At 41.7% G+C, this 18,781-nt stretch overlaps 1 protein-coding gene across 1 annotated transcript in view; it reads right to left on the bottom strand.

Moving 5' to 3' along the window:
- The window catches only part of LOC112126063 (follicle-stimulating hormone receptor), a 157,269-nt gene that overhangs the window by 19,138 nt on the left and 119,350 nt on the right, over positions 1-18,781 (bottom strand). Inside the window, exons 5-8 of the mRNA XM_024224453.2 lie at positions 13,017-13,088; positions 10,741-10,818; positions 4,558-4,626; positions 4,381-4,455 (exon numbers count right to left, since the gene is read on the bottom strand). Coding sequence (XP_024080221.2) covers positions 4,381-4,455; positions 4,558-4,626; positions 10,741-10,818; positions 13,017-13,088 — 294 coding nt within the window. The remainder of the gene's footprint in view (positions 1-4,380; positions 4,456-4,557; positions 4,627-10,740; positions 10,819-13,016; positions 13,089-18,781) is intronic.

Raw genomic sequence — 18,781 nt, 5'->3', positions numbered from 1 at the left:
GGGAGGTAGCAACTGTGTGGAAAGGTTGGGAAAATTAAGTTTTGTGTTCATTAAAAAGATGAGCTTCAAATTTCTAGGAGTGAAAACAACAAAACATTTCCAGAGGGTAACAGGTTCAAAAAGGAGAGAGAGAAGAGACTGAAGCTCAGAATAGAGCGAGCATTACAGAAGGTGCAAATAAATGTATTTATGTGGAAGGCAGTTACTTGTGAAATGGACTATCAAAGGTAGTGATGGAGGCTACAACTATAAAGTTATTATAAAAAGAACTAGACAGGCAATGAGAGGGAAAATATCCTGTGATGTAAACACAAAATCCTTCCTTGTGCTGCACAGATACTGGAAGGAGGCCAGTGGTCCTTCACCTGCTGTCAAGGAGCAGTGCAGGATTTCTCCCCAGTGTTCTAGAGAGTTATAATTGGCATAACACATCTCATATGGGGCACTGTCTGCTAATGAGGGGGCATGCCCGGCTGGGCCATCTGCCTACTGTATATGCTGTGTCCATCAACATGGGAAAGCAGGGGAGCATGCTGCTTCCTTTAACAATAGCAGTAAAATGAACCAAGCAATATGTTGCCCAATCCTTCCTGCAGTCAGATATGTGCCCCACATTGTTATGTTCTCTGACTTGTGTTATCAAAGAAAAGAGCTTGCCCTAATGAAGTAGATGAGCTGACCTAATTTGGAAGCATAGCTTTTCTCCATCCTCAAAACATTCAGTCTCTATTTCATTGATAACTTTTCTATATCATGGCAATATTTCATTTGATATAAATTACACAATAGGCACAAGTTATTTTTATTATGAGATACATCTAGTGGCCACTTTCAGTAGTAGTACATTCAGTAGTTGGGGAGATCAAATGTCAATAATAAGTTTCATACAATTGGTGTGAATGACATTCACATTTAGAGTCAAATATTCTCATGTGAGGCTCCCTCAGTCTCTCCTATTGAAGTTGTTCCACTTTAATTAAATAATTGGGCCAGAGAAAGCATGATCACTCTATAGTTTAGTGGTTAGAGCACTCATGGGAGATGTTTCAAATCAATTCTTCCACTCCCAGTTCCCAGGTGAGACGCCTACCACTGTGCTAAAAGTTATAAGGGAGGGCCTTCCCCTTCCCAGCTGTTCTGTGAAGTTGCCTCAGGTGCCTGACCTGGTAGGTGGCATATAAGCATGCCTACCTGAGTGGCCCCCACATGCAAGTTAGGTGGCTGAATTATCTTCCCTTGTTTGTGAATCGCTCCTTGAGTGAGGCAGCAGTGAGCATGCCCAGAGGCAAAACCACAGATGCTTAGGAAACTTTTATTGCAAACATTTAAGGGCTGAGTGAGTTTAGGAGCCTACAGGATTAGGTGGCACCCAAGTGGATCACAGTAGTGCCTAAAAACCTATCCAGAGAGCATATGGTGACTAATCAATTGGAATAGATAGCTACTGTCCTGTCACTGTTTGCCTGCAGACCTTAAGAGGACCATTGGGGCAGCTCTGCATCAGGCTTAGGCTTTGTCTACACTGGCACCCCACTAAACGACAAAAGTTTTAATGACGAAAAGGACCATTGGGGCAGCTCTGCATCAGGCTTAGGCTTTGTCTACACTGGCACCCCCCTAAACGACAAAAGTTTTAATGACGAAAAGTGCTGGTGTGGCCAGTGCTTCGTCGGTAGGAGCCATGCTCCCAGAGATGAAGCTACCACCCCTCATTGGAAGTGGAGCTCTCTCCTGGCAATAAAGAGCGACTACACAACGCACCTTACAATGGCGTGGCTGCAGCAGCATAACCGCACGATTATAAGGTGTGCAGTGTAAGCATAATCTTAGTAGGCCTGTCAGGACTCAGGAGCCAATGTAGAAATTGCAGGAATAGTGTGGCTGGGCTCCCGTACAATTATCCCTTCCCCCTTGTTTTCTTATTAGGATCAGCAAAACCTGATGAAAGAAATAGTGCTGTCAGCTGATTATTCTTTTCAGACCTAAATAAGATTACCCCATCCCACCTTCAGGATTGTAGTTAGGGATTGGGGTAAGGCATAAGAGGGGAGTACGTGGTTGCTCTATGGCTCACAGAGAGGTAGGGATTGGGATACCCCTCAAGAGCCTCCTGTGACTCATTGACCTGGTAGCAACAAAGCTTCACTGCTAATGCCATGAATTGGTGAATGTTGATGCTGGAATCATTCAACTGGAAATAAAGTGCACATTTTTAACAGTAAGGATGATTATCCATTGGAACTTACTTAAGGATGTGGGGGATTATCTATCACTTGAAGTCTTTAAATCAAGATTGGATGTATTTTTAAAAGATATGCTCTAAGGCAACCAGACATTATGGGCTTGATGCCGGGATTACTGGGTGAAATTCTATGGCCTGTGCTATACAGGAGCTCAAATTAGATGATCACAGTGGTCCCTTCTGATCTTAACATCTATGACACTATGAACCTTTTACATTATTTCAATATTTTGAGATGTAAGATACAAGGAGATGCTAATTGCCAACTAGATACTGGTTTAGGAAGAACAAGAGATAAGACAATTAGATGTACCATCTAATAAAATATTGCAGTCTGCACCACAAATTTGATATGAGCAATTCTGTTTTTCCCAGCTTAGATGTTATTACAGATCAATCATTTCCATAAGTGAAAACACATTTCTGGTGTACACTATGGTGACAGATGACTGGAAGACCTTTCTTTCATGATTCTCAGTCAGGATAAAAAGGCAATATACCATCCATATAACTGTGGATGCATTATTAATAGAACAGAATAATTCCTATACAAATAATTCAGTGTCTGAATTTGAACTATCAAATGAATCCGAACTACAGCCAAATCAATTTGATAAACCATCAGAATATGATTGTATTGGCTCCAGCTTGCAAAGGCAATGCATTATCTTTTCCCCAAAGAAAGAGCAATTGTGTTGGTGCTCAGAAGATGCTTTAATAAGAAGTTTATCCAAAGGTTAAAGGCATGTATAGGGACTGGTAGCTATCCAATGTTAAAAGTGGGAGGAAAAAATATGGAGGAACTCCTAAGGTAGTGCTTTATACTAGGTCTTCACTGAACATCCAAGCATGGAGGGAGGGTATGGCAAGCACAGATATAAACACTACAGAAGAGTTCTTATCTGATTCTGAAGTTAAATGTACTATTTTTCTCTCTCATTTTTATGTTTTCTAGCCACACTAAAATCTTTTCTGACACTGAAATAATAAAATGTCCTTCCCCCAATTCTAAGGGCAGCTGCTGCTAATATGGGCTAGGGGAGGGCACAAGGAGCTTGGCAGCACCCATGAGCATTGCCAGCTAGAATTGCAGTCCTCCCACCCCGCTTCACTCACTTGAGTAACCCATGCCTCTCTCCTACCAGCCTGAGGCATGCTGGATGTGAGCCCTGAGGGAAGAGAGACAGATACATAGATGGGCTGGTGCTGAAAAAGGAATCATGCACCTTCTGTTGCTGCTCACATGAAATTGTGAATAGAAGCATGAGCAACGGCTCACACTTGCAAATAAGTCTCAGATCTGTACTAAACCTGAGCTTGAGATAATGTTACCAGCTGCCCTCTGCTTCCCAGTGTCAGCCATGTATATGACAATTAATAATATAAAGTGTTACAATAAGAAGTAAAAGCAGTTGAGCACAGTGTTTTAGGGGGCAAACAAAGGGTTGATAAAACAGTGAGTACTGCTGCTGGACACTTGATGACAGCTTTGCGGTTGCAGAAAATTTAGAAGAAGTGCATTGTTAAATGCATTAAAAAGGAAGGACAGAGATCTATGAGAATTCTCATTGCTATGGAACCTTTCTGCATGGGTTACTTTCCCCTAAATAACATGTGCAGAGAAGAAAAGATTAGTGAAATTATGCATGGTATGATTTTCAGCTTTAGATATAGGCTCCAAAGATGTAAGGGTAGATTCTCAGCTGGTTCAAGTTGTCCAAGCTCCACTGAAGTTAACGGATTAGGACAATGTCCAATAGCTGACGATCTCCCCACTTTGGATTGGATCAAAACAACAAAGGAAAATAAGTAGTGTAGCCTTTTGCATAAAGTGCATTATAGCCACTTTTTAACAGAGCTTAATAAAAAGTGGAGATAAACATTAAATAAAACCCTGGATTCAAACTCTCCTAAACTTTGTGGGGGAATATGAAATCTGAACCTGATCCATATTTATAAAATCTGAACCTGGATCCAAATCCACATTTTACATGAGGAAACAAACCTCCAAACCTGAACACTCCTGAATTTTTGGGTATTTGAAATTCAGATCTGCCACCAAATTTGAATTTTGTGTCTAGAGCCCATCTCTAATAGAGAGTTAATAATGAGGAAAAGAACATCTGACTGTTACTTACAGAACAACTGGGCCATTGGCTCCTTGGAAAACCTCATTAGGTAATTTTTCTAGATTGTGATTATCACTAAGATTTCTGTAAAACATAACAATAAGACAAACAGGGATAAATAACTTTGCTACGGTTACTATTTCCCAGTAATTGTTGTGCTGAATACCAAATAATAAGAATAGTTACAGCTCATCCAAGTGGGTTCCATTAAATGCATGATTCTGAATTTCCCGAATTCCATTTTTATTCAGTCGTCTGCAACAAAGAGACACATTTTTAAACATTGATTACAGAAAACTATGCTTGTGCATATTAAGTCAGATGCTCCAAATTCTGAAGCATCAGTAGAATTACTGGGTGATATAAAATTAGTTAAATAAATGGTGATCTCTAGGATTAACAGAAAGCTATTATAAAATCCCAGCCACTGTTGTTTGGGATAAATTGGATTAAATGTGCTGGGCCAGGTTCTGCTTTCACTAATATTGATGTTAAACCAGAGTAGCTGCAGTGAAGTCAAAGGTGGCCCTCCAGATTTACACCAGAGTAAGTGAAATCAGAATCTTTCTGACTGTTAGTGTTAATGCCATACAAACTTTGCATCTGCAAAGTGCTGTTCAAACCTTGGGCTAACTGCTGCTAATTACCACAAAGAGGAGCAAAATGCAACAGGAAAGACTCCAAAGAGGTGGAAGGGGAAGAGCAGGAGCTTCACTGAAAGCACTCACTTGCCTCCAGAAACTGTGAAGGACTCACTGACCCAGTGCTGCAAGATTGGGGTTCAGAGGCTTTGGCATGGAGAAATAGCTGGGGAATGAAAAAGGGGACTCCCAGGAGCCATCAGACTTTTTAGCATTCTCCTCTAACAGGCAAAGTTCTCATGAAAATCTGCTGGCACATTAGTGCTGCTGGGACCAGCAGTAACTCCCCATCTGTGCCCTCTCTCCCCCTCTGAGAGATAAGGGCACTGGAAAAGGAGTGGGACTGGCTCCACATCAAGGCAGTGGGAGGGAGCTGGGTGGAAATAGTGCAGAATTTGCCAAGATAGCTGCTGAGTTTCTAATGCATCTGCTGCCTTCACAGACTACATCCCCTATATGGTCCACAGACCCCCTACTCTCTCATGTTCTCCCCTCCGAGAAAAGAATTAGGCAGCAATTCTATGAATTTAAATTCATGGTGTTCTCTGCTGAGTTTTAACTGTGGTGCTTTAACAAATTAATGTTTAATGTCCCTATCCCATGCTCCCTCCATGATCCAAAAAATTGACATTTGGGTCAGTTATATTTATCATTTATACAGTATAGTTTTTCATCTCCTTTATTGTTACTCTGTACCACTCACCCCCTCTGGCACTGAATGACAGGCCTGACTGATGGCATGAAACAAACAATTAAACTAAACTTTCAGAAAACCTACACATTTTACTTCTTGTTCACAGCGAAAGCATGCAAGTGACCCACTAATCTAAGGTTCACGATGGTGGACTTAGGTCAACATGAAAATCAAGTATAGGCTTGGCTGGAAAGATTACTCCTTTGACCACGAAAGACAGATGTACATGACTCAACGTCTGCAATGTGTGTCAGATCAGATCATGGAAACTGTCTCCTATCCCATCCACTCACAGGCACTATTAGAAATGAGTGAGCCAACACAGAAAGGCAAGACAATCGGATACTGTTTTTACCATCTGACACATTTATTATGTGACATCATTCATATTAGTTAGCATCTGCCACTCTGATTTTTTAAAAAAATCATAATATTGGCACTCATTGTGTTCTATCACTGCACATCGTGCTAAGTTTGTGATACTACCCTGCTGAGTATGGATCCTGCTGCCATACAATCCTGACTATGCACGGCAATCACCTGGAGGAAAAATACAGCCACTACTTTCAAGCAAAAAATATATAAAAATTATACATTTACCTTTGAGCTAAACCCTGGAGTCCTCAGTCACTTTTTACTCAACTCTCACATAGCCAACCTCCCTTTGGCCCAAATTCTTCTCTTATTTAAACCAGCACATATCCTGAGCAACTTCAGACTAAAATGGAAGTCTTGCCTGAGTACGTTGAGTAAAAATAACTCGAGAGCTCCGGAATTTGGCTTTTTGTGTTTATGTTTGATCACTGTATTGGTACATTTACAAAATAAGGGTGAAATTCACTCCTGTGCAGAAGGCCAGCACAAAGTCTATAGCACCATTTAAGTTTCATTTATGCTGAATTTTGAATGTTTAAGGTGAGGCATAGACTTTGCGTTGGGGTGAATTTCAATCTTTTATATATTTTTAGGAGTTCTTAACTGAATTTACATAAAACTTCAGTTTGCCCTCCTGCACACATCTTCAGATATGGTTTGACTTTCAGCTCTAAACACACTATTAACCTCTAGGGAGAAATCCTGGAACAATGAAATCAACAGTGTTTAGTGGGTATTTAAAAGGATCTGACTGAGAAAGCTGTTGAAGCATAAAACTGACTGGAGAGTGGAAGTGAGAGTGCAAGTGACTCACATTATGCCTTTCCTTTTTTAAAACATCCTTCTGAGAATATAATTTTGTTTTTTTTCCTTTGTGAAGCATTTCCTCAACAATAATACAGAATGTTCTTTTTAGTTGGTCTATATTGGCTAAAATGTGCAGCAGTGATCAGATATGCCTGCCAAGGCTGGAATATGGAACACAAATAACATAGGGATGCTGGGGGCTTTACATGACATGGGATCTATTTTTTTAACATAATAAACTTAGTTCCATGGATTACTATTTCTGATATAAATATTTCACAATAGTGCAAGTGAAGGAACATTAGGGTTATGTGGGGATGGAGGCAAATTTGGGTTTAAAATGAGGTATTTCCTTCCTATGGAGAGATATGCAGTACTGAAAGGTATACCAAAATGAGATCTTATTAAAGGTATACCAGAACCTGAATAAACTAAATACTGTACTTCATTCCTGGAAGAAATTAGCTCTACTTTCTGTGTAAAAGCACAGTAGTTGCAATGAAGTCAAAGGTGTGTAAAAGCAGCTTTGTCCTATCTTTCTGTGACCCATCCATGATAGTCCCTGTGGGTGAAATTCACCCGTGTAGATGGCAACCACAGAGCTATGCACAATTTTAGGGGATATTGATATGAATACTTAGTTTGTGGCAAGCTGCAGTGTAATCTACCCTGTTCTATCTTGTCACACACTAACTGTCTGTGAGGACTCTCCGGCCATGCAATAATAGTTCTATAGTGCACTTTTAATCTATTCCCATTTCAAAGCAGGGAAGATCAAAGTGCACTATGGATCTTTTAGTGCACTGCAATAGGGTTCACATGGATATTCAGTGTACAGGAGATTTATATCCCAGTTTTCTGGAAACTAAGTGTTTGTGTAGACAAGCCCTGAGGGCTACCTCTGAATTCCATCAGCCTCATATCCCAAAATCATCCCATGCAGCAGCATGAGACTATCTTACCCATCTCGTCTTCATTTTAAGGGTCACAGTCCAAAAAAAAAAAAAAAAAAGACTGAGATCCACTGGTCTAGTTAAGTCAGAATGGGGCTGGGAGTCACAGACTCTTGAATTCTAATCCTAGCTGTGTCATTGGTTTACTTTGTGGCCTTGGATAGATCACCTAATCTTTGTGTCTGTTTTCTCTCTATAAAATAAAGATAATGGGCTGGATTTTCAGCTGCACCCATTGTCCATTGGATGCAGTTTTTTGGTATGGCAACTTGAAAAGGAACATTAAAGGCTGATGTCCAGGTTTGTCATCCACTCTATGGCTTCTAGTGACATGGAATGAATCAAAGCTGTCCCGCTCGAGAAGGATCTTGGAGGGAAGCAGTCCACTAGATATTCCATAATTTGGAATAGGCTGTCCTTCATTTTCGGTGGATGTAGTTGATGTGGATCCTGTTGATGTGGGGGCAGAGGAGCTAGTTGTGACTCCCTGATTCTGGGGCTAGTTCTATGCCAACCCCAACCCTCATGTAGTTTACTGCAGCCTGAGGTCTGCTCTAAAGTTAGCTGGCTTTGACCCCAAGGGACCATTACACCAGTACAGAATAGCTGGAGTGCAGTAGCACTCAGATCTCAGTCCTCCCCAAAATGACCACTATACCATGGGATGGGTGGCACAAGAGCCTCAGGCTCAACATGGTATTCCTACAAGCTTGGGGAATCCCCAGCAAGGGAGATAAGACAGTTTTCTGGTCCCTTCATGTTGCTAGGGTGGCAGGTGGCATAAAGAAATCAGATGACAGGAAAGAATCTTGCTCCACAGTAGTTAGTTACCTCACCTCTTAGGGGTTTGTAGAAATTAAGAAGGTGCTGTTTGTACAGTGCTTAAAAGATGCAAAGTGCTATATATAGGTGCTAAGTATTATCATTATGATTAAATAAGACAGAAAAGGTAAACGAATGAGATTTAGGGTCTTATTCTCTGGGTAGCTATTCCATATAACAGTGGGAATATCTCTGATAATACTTTTTCACTCTTCAGAGAATACTATCCACATCTGGTAGATTTTCAGGGGGATGGGATGGATAAACGGTGGGGTAGACCAGTGATCCTCAACCAGGAGTCCGGGGCTCCCTAGGGGGCCTCAATCAGGTTTCAGAGGGGCCTCCAAGCAGAGCCAGCATTAGACTCGCTGGGGCCCAGGGAAGAAAGCTGAAGCCCCATCACATGGGGCTGAAGCCAGGTCCCTGAGTCCTGCCACCCAGGGCTGAAACTGAAGCCTGAGCAATGTAGCTTCGTGGGGGCCCCTGTGGCATGGAGCCCCAGGCAATTGCCCTGCTTGCTACCTACTAAACCCAGCCCTGGCTTTTATATGCAGAAAACCAGTTACTGTGGCACAGGTGGACCGGTGAGTTTTATAGCATGTTGGGGAAGCGGGGGGAGCTCAGGAAGAAAAAGGTTGAGAACGTCTGGGGTAGACAAACGAGGGGTGATAGTAATTAACTTTGCTATAGCTCTATCTTCAAATATTGAGGGTCTGATCCTGCTTCCACCCAAATCAGTAAGATCAGAATTGGTCCCTTGCTACATGACCCCTGCTTCCTATATCTGAGTCAAGCTGCAGGGAGTAATGGTAAATTTTCCAAACTAGGCACTGGCCTAGGTGGGATGAAAGAAGATTTTTAGTACAGCAAACAAACATTCAATGTGCCTATAAAAGGGATCTGGAAACCCAGCTAGTTCATTAAAAAACATGATTGTTAAGTCAAATGAGACGTCGTCTAACTACACAGCATGAAACTGCATTGTGAACTGGTCTGTAACAATATATTAGCGTTATGTACAAGTATACCATATTTTACACATATCTACATGTAATTTGCTTGAATAATGAATGTCTTTGAATGATGTATCTGATTGCAAATATGTATGAGCTATTCGTCCTTTGGAACACAATTTGTATTATGTGGAACCATCATGGTCTTTAACCTTGGTACCATTAATTGTTAAATTTTCTCTATGCTCTGCTGTGGTTCTAAAATACAGATCTGAAATGAAAAGTCAGGAGGGAGAGAGAGATTACTGAATACTGAAAGTATAAAAGAAGACAAGAGATATTTCTTAGTTAGGAGCTTTGCCCATTTGCAAACCCATTTAAATGGGGTGGGGATTTTAAAGTGGGTTCTGGGTTCAATTTCTACTTAGGAAAAACTGGGGAGGAAAGGGGCAGAAAGGGATCAGAGAAAAGAAACCCAGTGAAAATGAGGGTGACAAATGGAGTAGAGCACAGACAGAGTGAAGAATAAACAAAGGCTGTGTAAAAAGAGCAGTGATAATGGGGGGATACCATTCTGATGGAAAAAAAGAGGATATCTAATGATTCTCTGCTGCCCTAAGTTTATACTTGGAGGAGACAGCCATCAGGCTTATTGGCTCCATGATGCTCTGCTGGCCCCATTTGTATGCTTGCCAGCCTAACTTTTGGGGGGCAGTTCTATCCCTGACACACAGCACATATATAGCTCTCACTGTTGCCCCATGCCATTGGCTTCCTCCCATCTGTTTCCTGTATCTACATGTTGTCTTTTGTTACATACTTTGACAAATGTGTGGGACAAGAATCGTCTTTTTGTTTTGTGTGTGTCGCACTGGGGCTCCAATCCCTGCCTGGTGTCTTGAGGAGCTGCACAATACAAGTATTTAACAACAAGACAAGTTTCTTCCAGCCAGAATTTGTTATAAATGAATTCAATCTTCATGGGGTAAAAACCCCCACACATGTTTGAATTACAGGGTAAAATTCGTTTTGCAAACCTATAAAATAGCACCCAACAAAGTTTCTCAGGCTCTATTCTGGAGAAGATGTGAACTAAGATGTGGTATTTGCTAATTCTTACTCACATAATGACACTTTCAGAACTCAGGCCCATGAAGGAATTCCTTTCAATTGTACGTATATTTATATTATCTTGAATATCTCTGAAAAAGAAAGTAAAGTAAAAATTAAACAGTTTTGTAGCTCTGTGATCCTTTCATTTCTTTGACAGGAAACGACGCTTCAAACACCAAAGAAATTTTTCTTTACATTAGATCTGAGAAAATATTTTACATGTAGGTTTCCTGAATGATATCACTAAGTTTGTCCAAGTACTGCTGGGGAGTGAAATGGGAGCAATTACTTCCATACTTTTGCTTTTTGCTTTCTAGAGCATGCATCTTAAGCAAGGCAAAATCAACAGTATGCACTTAGGGCTGGATCCTTTGAGCCTCAGACCCATGAATAATACTGCCACAACAAGTAATTAAAGAAGTTGCAGGATTGGCCCCTAAACTAATGCAGAGAAGGGTCGTCTTTTTTGGCCCTGATTCATCAAGGTACTTAAGCATGTAAGTAATTCCTCCACTAATGTCAACTACTCATGTGCTTAAAACTAGGCACAGGCTAAACTGGGGCCTCTGACAGTTTATTGCATTGACAAGTATTCATTTCAGTCAGTTCCACAGTAGACTGTTATATATAAAAGGATAAAGGATGACTGATGTATAAAAGGATATACTCATACACATTTCTGTTACTTGCTCAAAATACAGCTCCAAGAAGTTAAACAGTATTACTCATAATTTAGACTGGGAGAATTGTTGTTTTCATGCTGTTTTTAATGGAAAGCAGTGAACATAATGAATTACTTGCAATGCCTGAAACTTAATGCAGCTTTAAACTTGTCTCATTCTGAGTGCTATATATGGCCACGATACTGATAGTTAAACAGGGGCCTCATTCTGCAAGTGTAACTCCGATTGAAATCAACAGGAGCATCAGTAAGTGAAATTCACACCTGTACAAAGAGCCAGGACAAGGCCTTATAACATTTATACATACATGCACACACACATCCGCACGTGCACACACATACCATTAAATTCCCAATTATGGAATGAAATCCTGCTCCTCTGAAGTCAACAGGAGCTTTGCAATTGACTTTAAGAGGGCCAGGACTTCAACCAACATCTATTTTGGGACTTAAATGGTGTTGCCTTCTGCAAAGGGAGGAATTTCACCTCAGGCAAATAACCTGTGATTCTCTAGCATAGATCGATCCAGAGTAACTAAGTCTGAAGATGATTACAAAGCTGCCTAGAAAAAAGGTTACATGGATCCTTGCATGCTGTACCTGCTATATGGAGTCACAAAGAGCTAGAGTGCAATTCCAGAAACTCCATACTTGACAAAACACAGTACCTATATATTTGAATAGCAGTACCCAAGATAGGTGGAGGATTAATATTCCTGAAGATTAATGTCATATAAGATTTAAATCTAAGCAAGAGTAGTGGAAATATACCCCAACTTTCTATTAATATACCTCAATACCAGCCACCTGTAAGGATGAAACAAGAGTGACTATTCATTCCCTGGCTGCTTGTGACTGCCAGCCAGAGCTGTTGAAAAATTTCTATCAAAACTGTGTTTTTGATAGTGAATTCCTGACCCTATTAAAGTCCATTGCAAAATTCCTACTGACTTCCAGGGGTCAGGATTATCAAAGCTGGTTTTTGATGGAAAAATTAGGTTTTTGACTAAATGAAAATTTTCACAGAGAGTGCTTGCTTTCCATGGAAAGTGTTGATTTTTTGTTGGGAAAAAAACAACCTGAAAAATGTTTGCGTTCTTGGTTTTTCAACACAAATTAATGATTTGTTCTCCATTTTTGTTGAAATTTTCTAAGGGAAATATTACCCTATTTTCCAACCACCTCTATTGCCAACACAGGTGTTGACTGCAGTGATTTTTTTGTAACCTGTCCACTGGGAAGTGGATTCAGACCAACTCATTTCACACAGACCACAGAACAGTCACCAGATGACAACAAATTTCGGTCTCTACCAGTCTGGCTTGAATTTAAATTGGTGACTTAGAAGTTAAAGGTTATTGTTGGTCCCATGAACCAAATAAAAAGTTCTCTGTCACATGCCATATATAAAATCTTGTATAGAGAAGTCACAGGAACACTCAAATAATGTAAAACAAATTATCAATGCACACCAGATTACAACTGGTGATGAAGTGACAAAGTCACTAAACAAATGCAAAGGGAAACGTGTCCAAGATCTTATCAGAGGAGCAGACCATTTGAATGGAGATAACAAAAAGTTAAAAGCAGCCAATATAAACTTACAATACAACTTTCTGGAGAGATTGTAGCTTATGTACAGTAGGTAAAAACTTAATGCCAGTGTTTGATATTGACCTAAAGAGGGAGAGAACAAATGAAGATTATTAGCTGTGGCTCACAAGTAAAATAAAACTAACGAAGAAATACAGGAATAAAATTGGCAAACATTTAGAGTGAAACTGAGCCATGTGCAGAAGGCCTACACACCAGGGAAACCATACTTATGTTGTATAGTATGGGTGTATGGTATAGAAAAGTAGTGGCCTAACTCTGCTGCCCCTGAAGTCAGGAGTAAAACTCTCGATTTCAATGGGAGGGGAGTAAGGGCAATGCTGAATGCTTTCTGAAATGCTACCCCTCAGGACTTAAACTGGTGTTGCCTAAGGAGCCTTTCACTGACCCCCTGCACAGGGGTGCATTTCAGCCTTCATTTGTTACGTTTCAGAAATGTATTTTGCTTAGATGTCAGTTCATCAATAGTGCGTTGGTTCAGCAACTGAAGGACCCAGATTAGGGATTGAATTTAGGGTGCCAAAAATAAAATGAAAGAAGGGCATGCCTATTACACAGATGGGGAGGCCTCAGGATCAAGAGTAGAAAGCATCCGATTTCTAATTTTACACCTTTTATTAATTTAATAAAGACATGAACCTCCAGACTGAGAATAATTAAAGTACCTGACATTCTGGACTGAAGGAAGGTTCTGTCCTGGTGTTTGTTTTTCCACTATCTTTTAAACAGATTAATCACAGTGATACAGAATAACATGTTTTTATAATATGTATTTGTAAATATGAACCCATTTTTAACCACAATTTTTAACCTCCACTTTAGTGGAATTGTCATTTCCACTGGAAAATGACAGCACTTCAGAAAGTAGGAAAAACCAGACTGTTTGTTTCCTAGTGTGTTGGGTATTTATAATCTGAACATACATTAGCTATGTAGCAATTAGTCCCACTCGAGATGAAGCTGAGTTTCAAAAATTGGAATCACAACTAAGTCCAAACTTCCCCCACAATAAGGGTTTCTTGCATCAGGGGTTGTGGTTGAGGCATGTGACCATGCTCTTCACTGTCCAAGAAAAATTACCTGGCACACTTGAGTAGGACTCAAGGGCTTGTCTATACTTATGGCTAAATCAGCACTGCTGCGATTGGTGGCAGAGTGCACTCCCGATGACTCCTGTATTCCAGGTCCCCAAGAAGAGTAAGGTAAGTAGGCAGGAGAGCATCTCCCATTGACACAGTGCAGTGTAGACACCGCTCTAAGCAGGGCCGGCTCTAACTTTTTTGCCGCCCCAGGCAAAAAAGAAGAGCGCCGCCCCGCCGTAACACCCCCCTCCCAGCGCCGCGCCTCACCGCTCAAACCCCCGAGCGCCTCGCCGGGCCAACCAAACCCCCCCCCGAGCGCCGCACCGGGCTGGCCAAACCCCCGCCCCCGAGCGCCGCACCGCGCCAGGCCGCCCAAACCCCCACTGCCCCCCGAGCGCCGCACCAGGCCGCCCAAACCCCCGGGGTGCCACACCAGGCCGCCCAAACCTCCACGCCCCCCCCCCAGCGCCGCGCCGCTGAAACACCCCCCGCGCTGTCCGGCTGAAACAAACAAAAAAACCCGCAAAAAAAAAACCCTTGAGCGCCTCCCCGCCGAACAAAAAAACCAAAAACACCGCGAGCGCCCCCCGCCACCCCAACATTGGCTGCTCCTTCTAAGGTGCCGCCCCAAGCACGTGCTTGGTCAGCTGGTGCCTGGAGCCGGCCCTGGCTCTAAGTCAACCTAACTTAAGTCGACTTATGTAACTGAAGTAGCGTAACTTAGGATGACTTACAGCTGTAGTGTAGACCAGTCCCCAGAAGTCCACAGGGTTTATTTGGCAAGGGTTACCCTGCCACAGTCTCCTTAGATCCCTCAGGCTAGTCCCCGGTGGCACAGAAAAACCCTATGGTATTTTGCAGCAGAGCAAAGAACTAGTCCCACAGAGAAAAAAACCCACAATAATCCTGTCCCAGGCCTACCTTCCTCTGGGGAGACTCTGGTAATCAGTCTTGGGAGAGGTACTGAGCATGCCCTTTCCTCAGAGAGCAAAGGATAGTAGGGCTGCTCTTACTGAGCTTTCCTCTTTCCTTTTTAACTGCCCCACCCTTACTACCTGACAGCAAGTGCAAATGTGGCAGGGCAGGGGCTGAGTGGGCTCCTAGCAGCTAGTTAACCCTTGCTGACCCAGGATGGGGATGACACACCCCAACACAAGGCCTAAACAGAGTATTACAGAACACAATACCTTTTTTGGCTCATAAACTGTTATCCAATTTGATAACATTGATGATATATTGATCACCTATATACACTAAAAGGACAGTGCCACAGGTATCAGCAAAGCTGCCTGGGCTTCTGGCTTAGGCCAGTTGCATTACCAGACAAAGAGAAGAGCAGGCTTCAGTTAAGGCAAAATGCCTGTATGTATCTACTGCGTGAGGTGGTATTGGAGGTAACCTTGAACTGAGAATACTGTTTTGTTTTTTTTTAAGAAATACATTAGTGGTATATCAAAGGTTTTGGGTATGTCTACATTAGACACTTCAGGAACAGAAGGGGTTATTCGATCACTGTAGTAAATCTACCTCTCTGAGTGGCAGTAGCTAGGCTCATGGAAGACTTAGGCTGGCTTAATTACATTGCACAGGACATGACATTTTTCACAGTCCTGAGCAATGTAGTTAAGCCAACCTAATGTTGTAGGGTAGACCAGGCCTTTGTATTAGCATCTACACAGAATAGTGGTCTTCTGTTATTAGATTTTTTTTTTGCACACTTACATTCTTGAATAATTAAATGATGATGAAAAACTCTGGCTGAGACTCTGGAAAACATAATGAGCATTCATATAATGTTCAATGTGAACCTGAAGTGTTCTGGAAAAGTTGTTAAAAGACCCTTCAGATATTCATGACCAAATGTGGAAATCTAAACAGGACATCTAAATCCCACATTTGGGCATTTAAATTCACACTTAGGTCCATAAAATGGCCATTCACATGCCTAAGTGTTGATTCAAGTTCTCAAATGTGGATATGCTATTTAGACACGATGAAAAATGGGTTCTTGGCAGGGGCGGCTCCAGGCACCAGTGCAGCAAGCGCGTGCTTGGGGCGGCAAGCCGCGGGGGGTGGCCTGCTGGTTGCTGTGAGGATGGCAGTCAGGCGGCCTTCGGCGGCATGCCTGCGGGAGGTCCGCCGGTCCCGCGGCTTCGGCGGCGGGGACGCTGATGGCGTGGCACTGGCGGACCTCCCGCAGGCATGCCGCCGAATCCGCGTGACCAGCAGACCGCGCGCAGGCGTGCTGCCGAAAGCCACCAGCCTGCCGTGCTTGGGGCGGCAAAAAACATAGAGCCGCCCCTGGCTCTTGGTGGTTTTATTTTATAACCATAAGCCTTTGCATTACATGAAAGACCATTTAAAGGGAAGGCAGTGAATATTCAAAAATACACCTTGGGGACAATTTATTAAATGTCACGATTACTTTGTCTTGGGAACAGGCATGTTTGCACTAGATAAAAACAATTCCAACTTGTCACAAGTGACCAAGAAAGTGCAACAAAGTGTACTTTACAAAACTAACACATACAGATAAATCGAAAGGCATTATTAATGCAGCAGGTGGGTCATCACAAGATTTTTATTTTTCATGTACATCTTGCAGTGCTGCATCCTGAATAGAGTTAGCAAAACAACCATTAAAAGAGATAGAAAGACAGTGCCTGCATCACCTTCCTTACACTACTTAAAGTTCAATCCCTAAATTAGCTGAGAATTGTGTGGGGTTTGAGCTCCACAGCTGCCTTTGATTTTCAATGAGAGTCATATGGCTACAATTCCATGAAATTGTTTAAAGGTGTTAAATGTAAGAGTCACTTGTATTTAAATACAAATTATACCATGCATTTGTTTTAATAACGTCTGTGCTGAGGCAGATAACAATTGTTGCCAGATTGTGTAGGGGTATAGTAGGGCAGAAAGGAGGGAATTAATAGCTTTCCTCCCCACATCACTTCCCAGAGCTAAGCTTGGTCCTTGTGTTCAGACAGTAAAAGGACTATAGTACTCTTGCACCACCACCATCACCACTAGGTCCCCCCAAAGAGTGAGTCATGTTGGTCAGCAGAGCTTGCACCCCACAGGTGGGAAGGGGAACTTGTAAAGTCTGCGTGATGCAGCAGTCACTATCCTTCTGTTCTCCCAGAGGTATTGGGCAGGATTCTGTTCTCACATCAGGTATATGTAACTAGACTGGCTTTAAAGGCATGGGATTATGGAGTGTACAATTTAGAAAATCGTAACACTTTTATTAAATCTGTAGGTGGTGCAGTGGAGTGCACTGGTGGACAGGACGATGATTAGAAACAGGCGAGACTGTTTTTTTAGCAAGGCATGTGGCAGAAAAACTAAAAGCACTGGTTAAACCATAGTCCTGTTGGGCCTCCCCTCTCTCTTTTTTACTCAACCAACAAATCTCTAGAGTGAATAATCTTGTAATAATGTAGATAATCCCATTTACTGGATATCCTTCCTGCAGGACAGTTTTGTCAGTTTTGGCAAGGGTTACCCTGCCACAGTCTCATGCAATACCATATTAATATTCAATACTTAGAAAATGTAATTATCCCATAGGTTGATGGGTGTACTGAGAAATCTAGCCATCACTTCTTCCCTAGCCATAATAAAGAACTAGTAATAGTGTTCATATGTTTGAAGAATCTTATAGAAAACCCCTTAAGCAGCATGTTGCAAAGTTCATTACATTGATGAGCTACTGATATTTTAATACTTTGCCCAATGTCTCTCCATCTCATGCATTGACAATGTTCTATGTTTCGTATTGTCTTCTGCAAACTGATAATAAGTACCTATTTTTGCTTTAGTTTTTTTGAACTGGGTTTTGACTCTCCTATCACAGACAATGTACTGACTGTGGATCTTAGAAAATATGATTTGCCATACTGGGCCGGGCCAGTAACCCATCTAGTCTGATATCCTGTCATTCACATTGACCAATATCAGAACCTTCAGAAGAAGGTGCAAGACTTGCAGTAATGGGCAATTATATAACAACCTACAATTTCTTCCTAGCTTCTGATGGTTACTCTGAGTTATGTTGTGGTGCATGAGGGTTTGTTACTCCCCATACAATTTTTATCCTATTTTATGAGTTTTCATAGATTCATAGATTCTAGGACTGGAAGGGACCTCGAGAGGTCATCGAGTCCAGTCCCCTGCCCGCATGGGCACTATCTATGTGGATGTTCTCCACATATATAGCCATATATGTGCCTAATCCTTTTCTGACTCCTACTAAGCACTTGGCTTGAATGGAATCATGTGGCAGGGAGTCCCACAGATTAATTATGCAGTGAGTAAAAAAAGTATTCCCTTGTTGCAGTTTTAAATTTCTTGCCTTCCATTTTCATTGGCTATCCCCTTGATCTTGTATTATGAGAAAGGATAAACAGGAGAACCTGATTTACCTTCTTTCTAGCAGTTGTTCTTTTGTACATTTCTATTGTGTCCTCTCTGAGCAATTTCCTCCCTAAACAAAACTATCCCAATCTTTTTATCATTGAAATAAATATATCTCTGTCCTCTAAAGAGGTGTTGAGAAAAAGGCAAATGGTAGCCTGTGAAACAGTCAAGAGCATGGAGAACGTTGCAGTATTTCATCTAGAAATGTGCCAAGGAAGGACATCTGGGTATCATTGTAGGCATAGGAGGGTA

Source organism: Terrapene carolina, unplaced genomic scaffold, assembly GCF_002925995.2.
Source record: "Terrapene carolina triunguis isolate 2854851 unplaced genomic scaffold, T_m_triunguis-2.0 Scaffold125, whole genome shotgun sequence".
Taxonomy (NCBI): domain Eukaryota; kingdom Metazoa; phylum Chordata; order Testudines; family Emydidae; genus Terrapene; species Terrapene triunguis.
The sequence above is the reverse complement of the archived record's forward strand: the minus strand, read 5'-3'. Positions and strand labels throughout refer to the sequence as shown.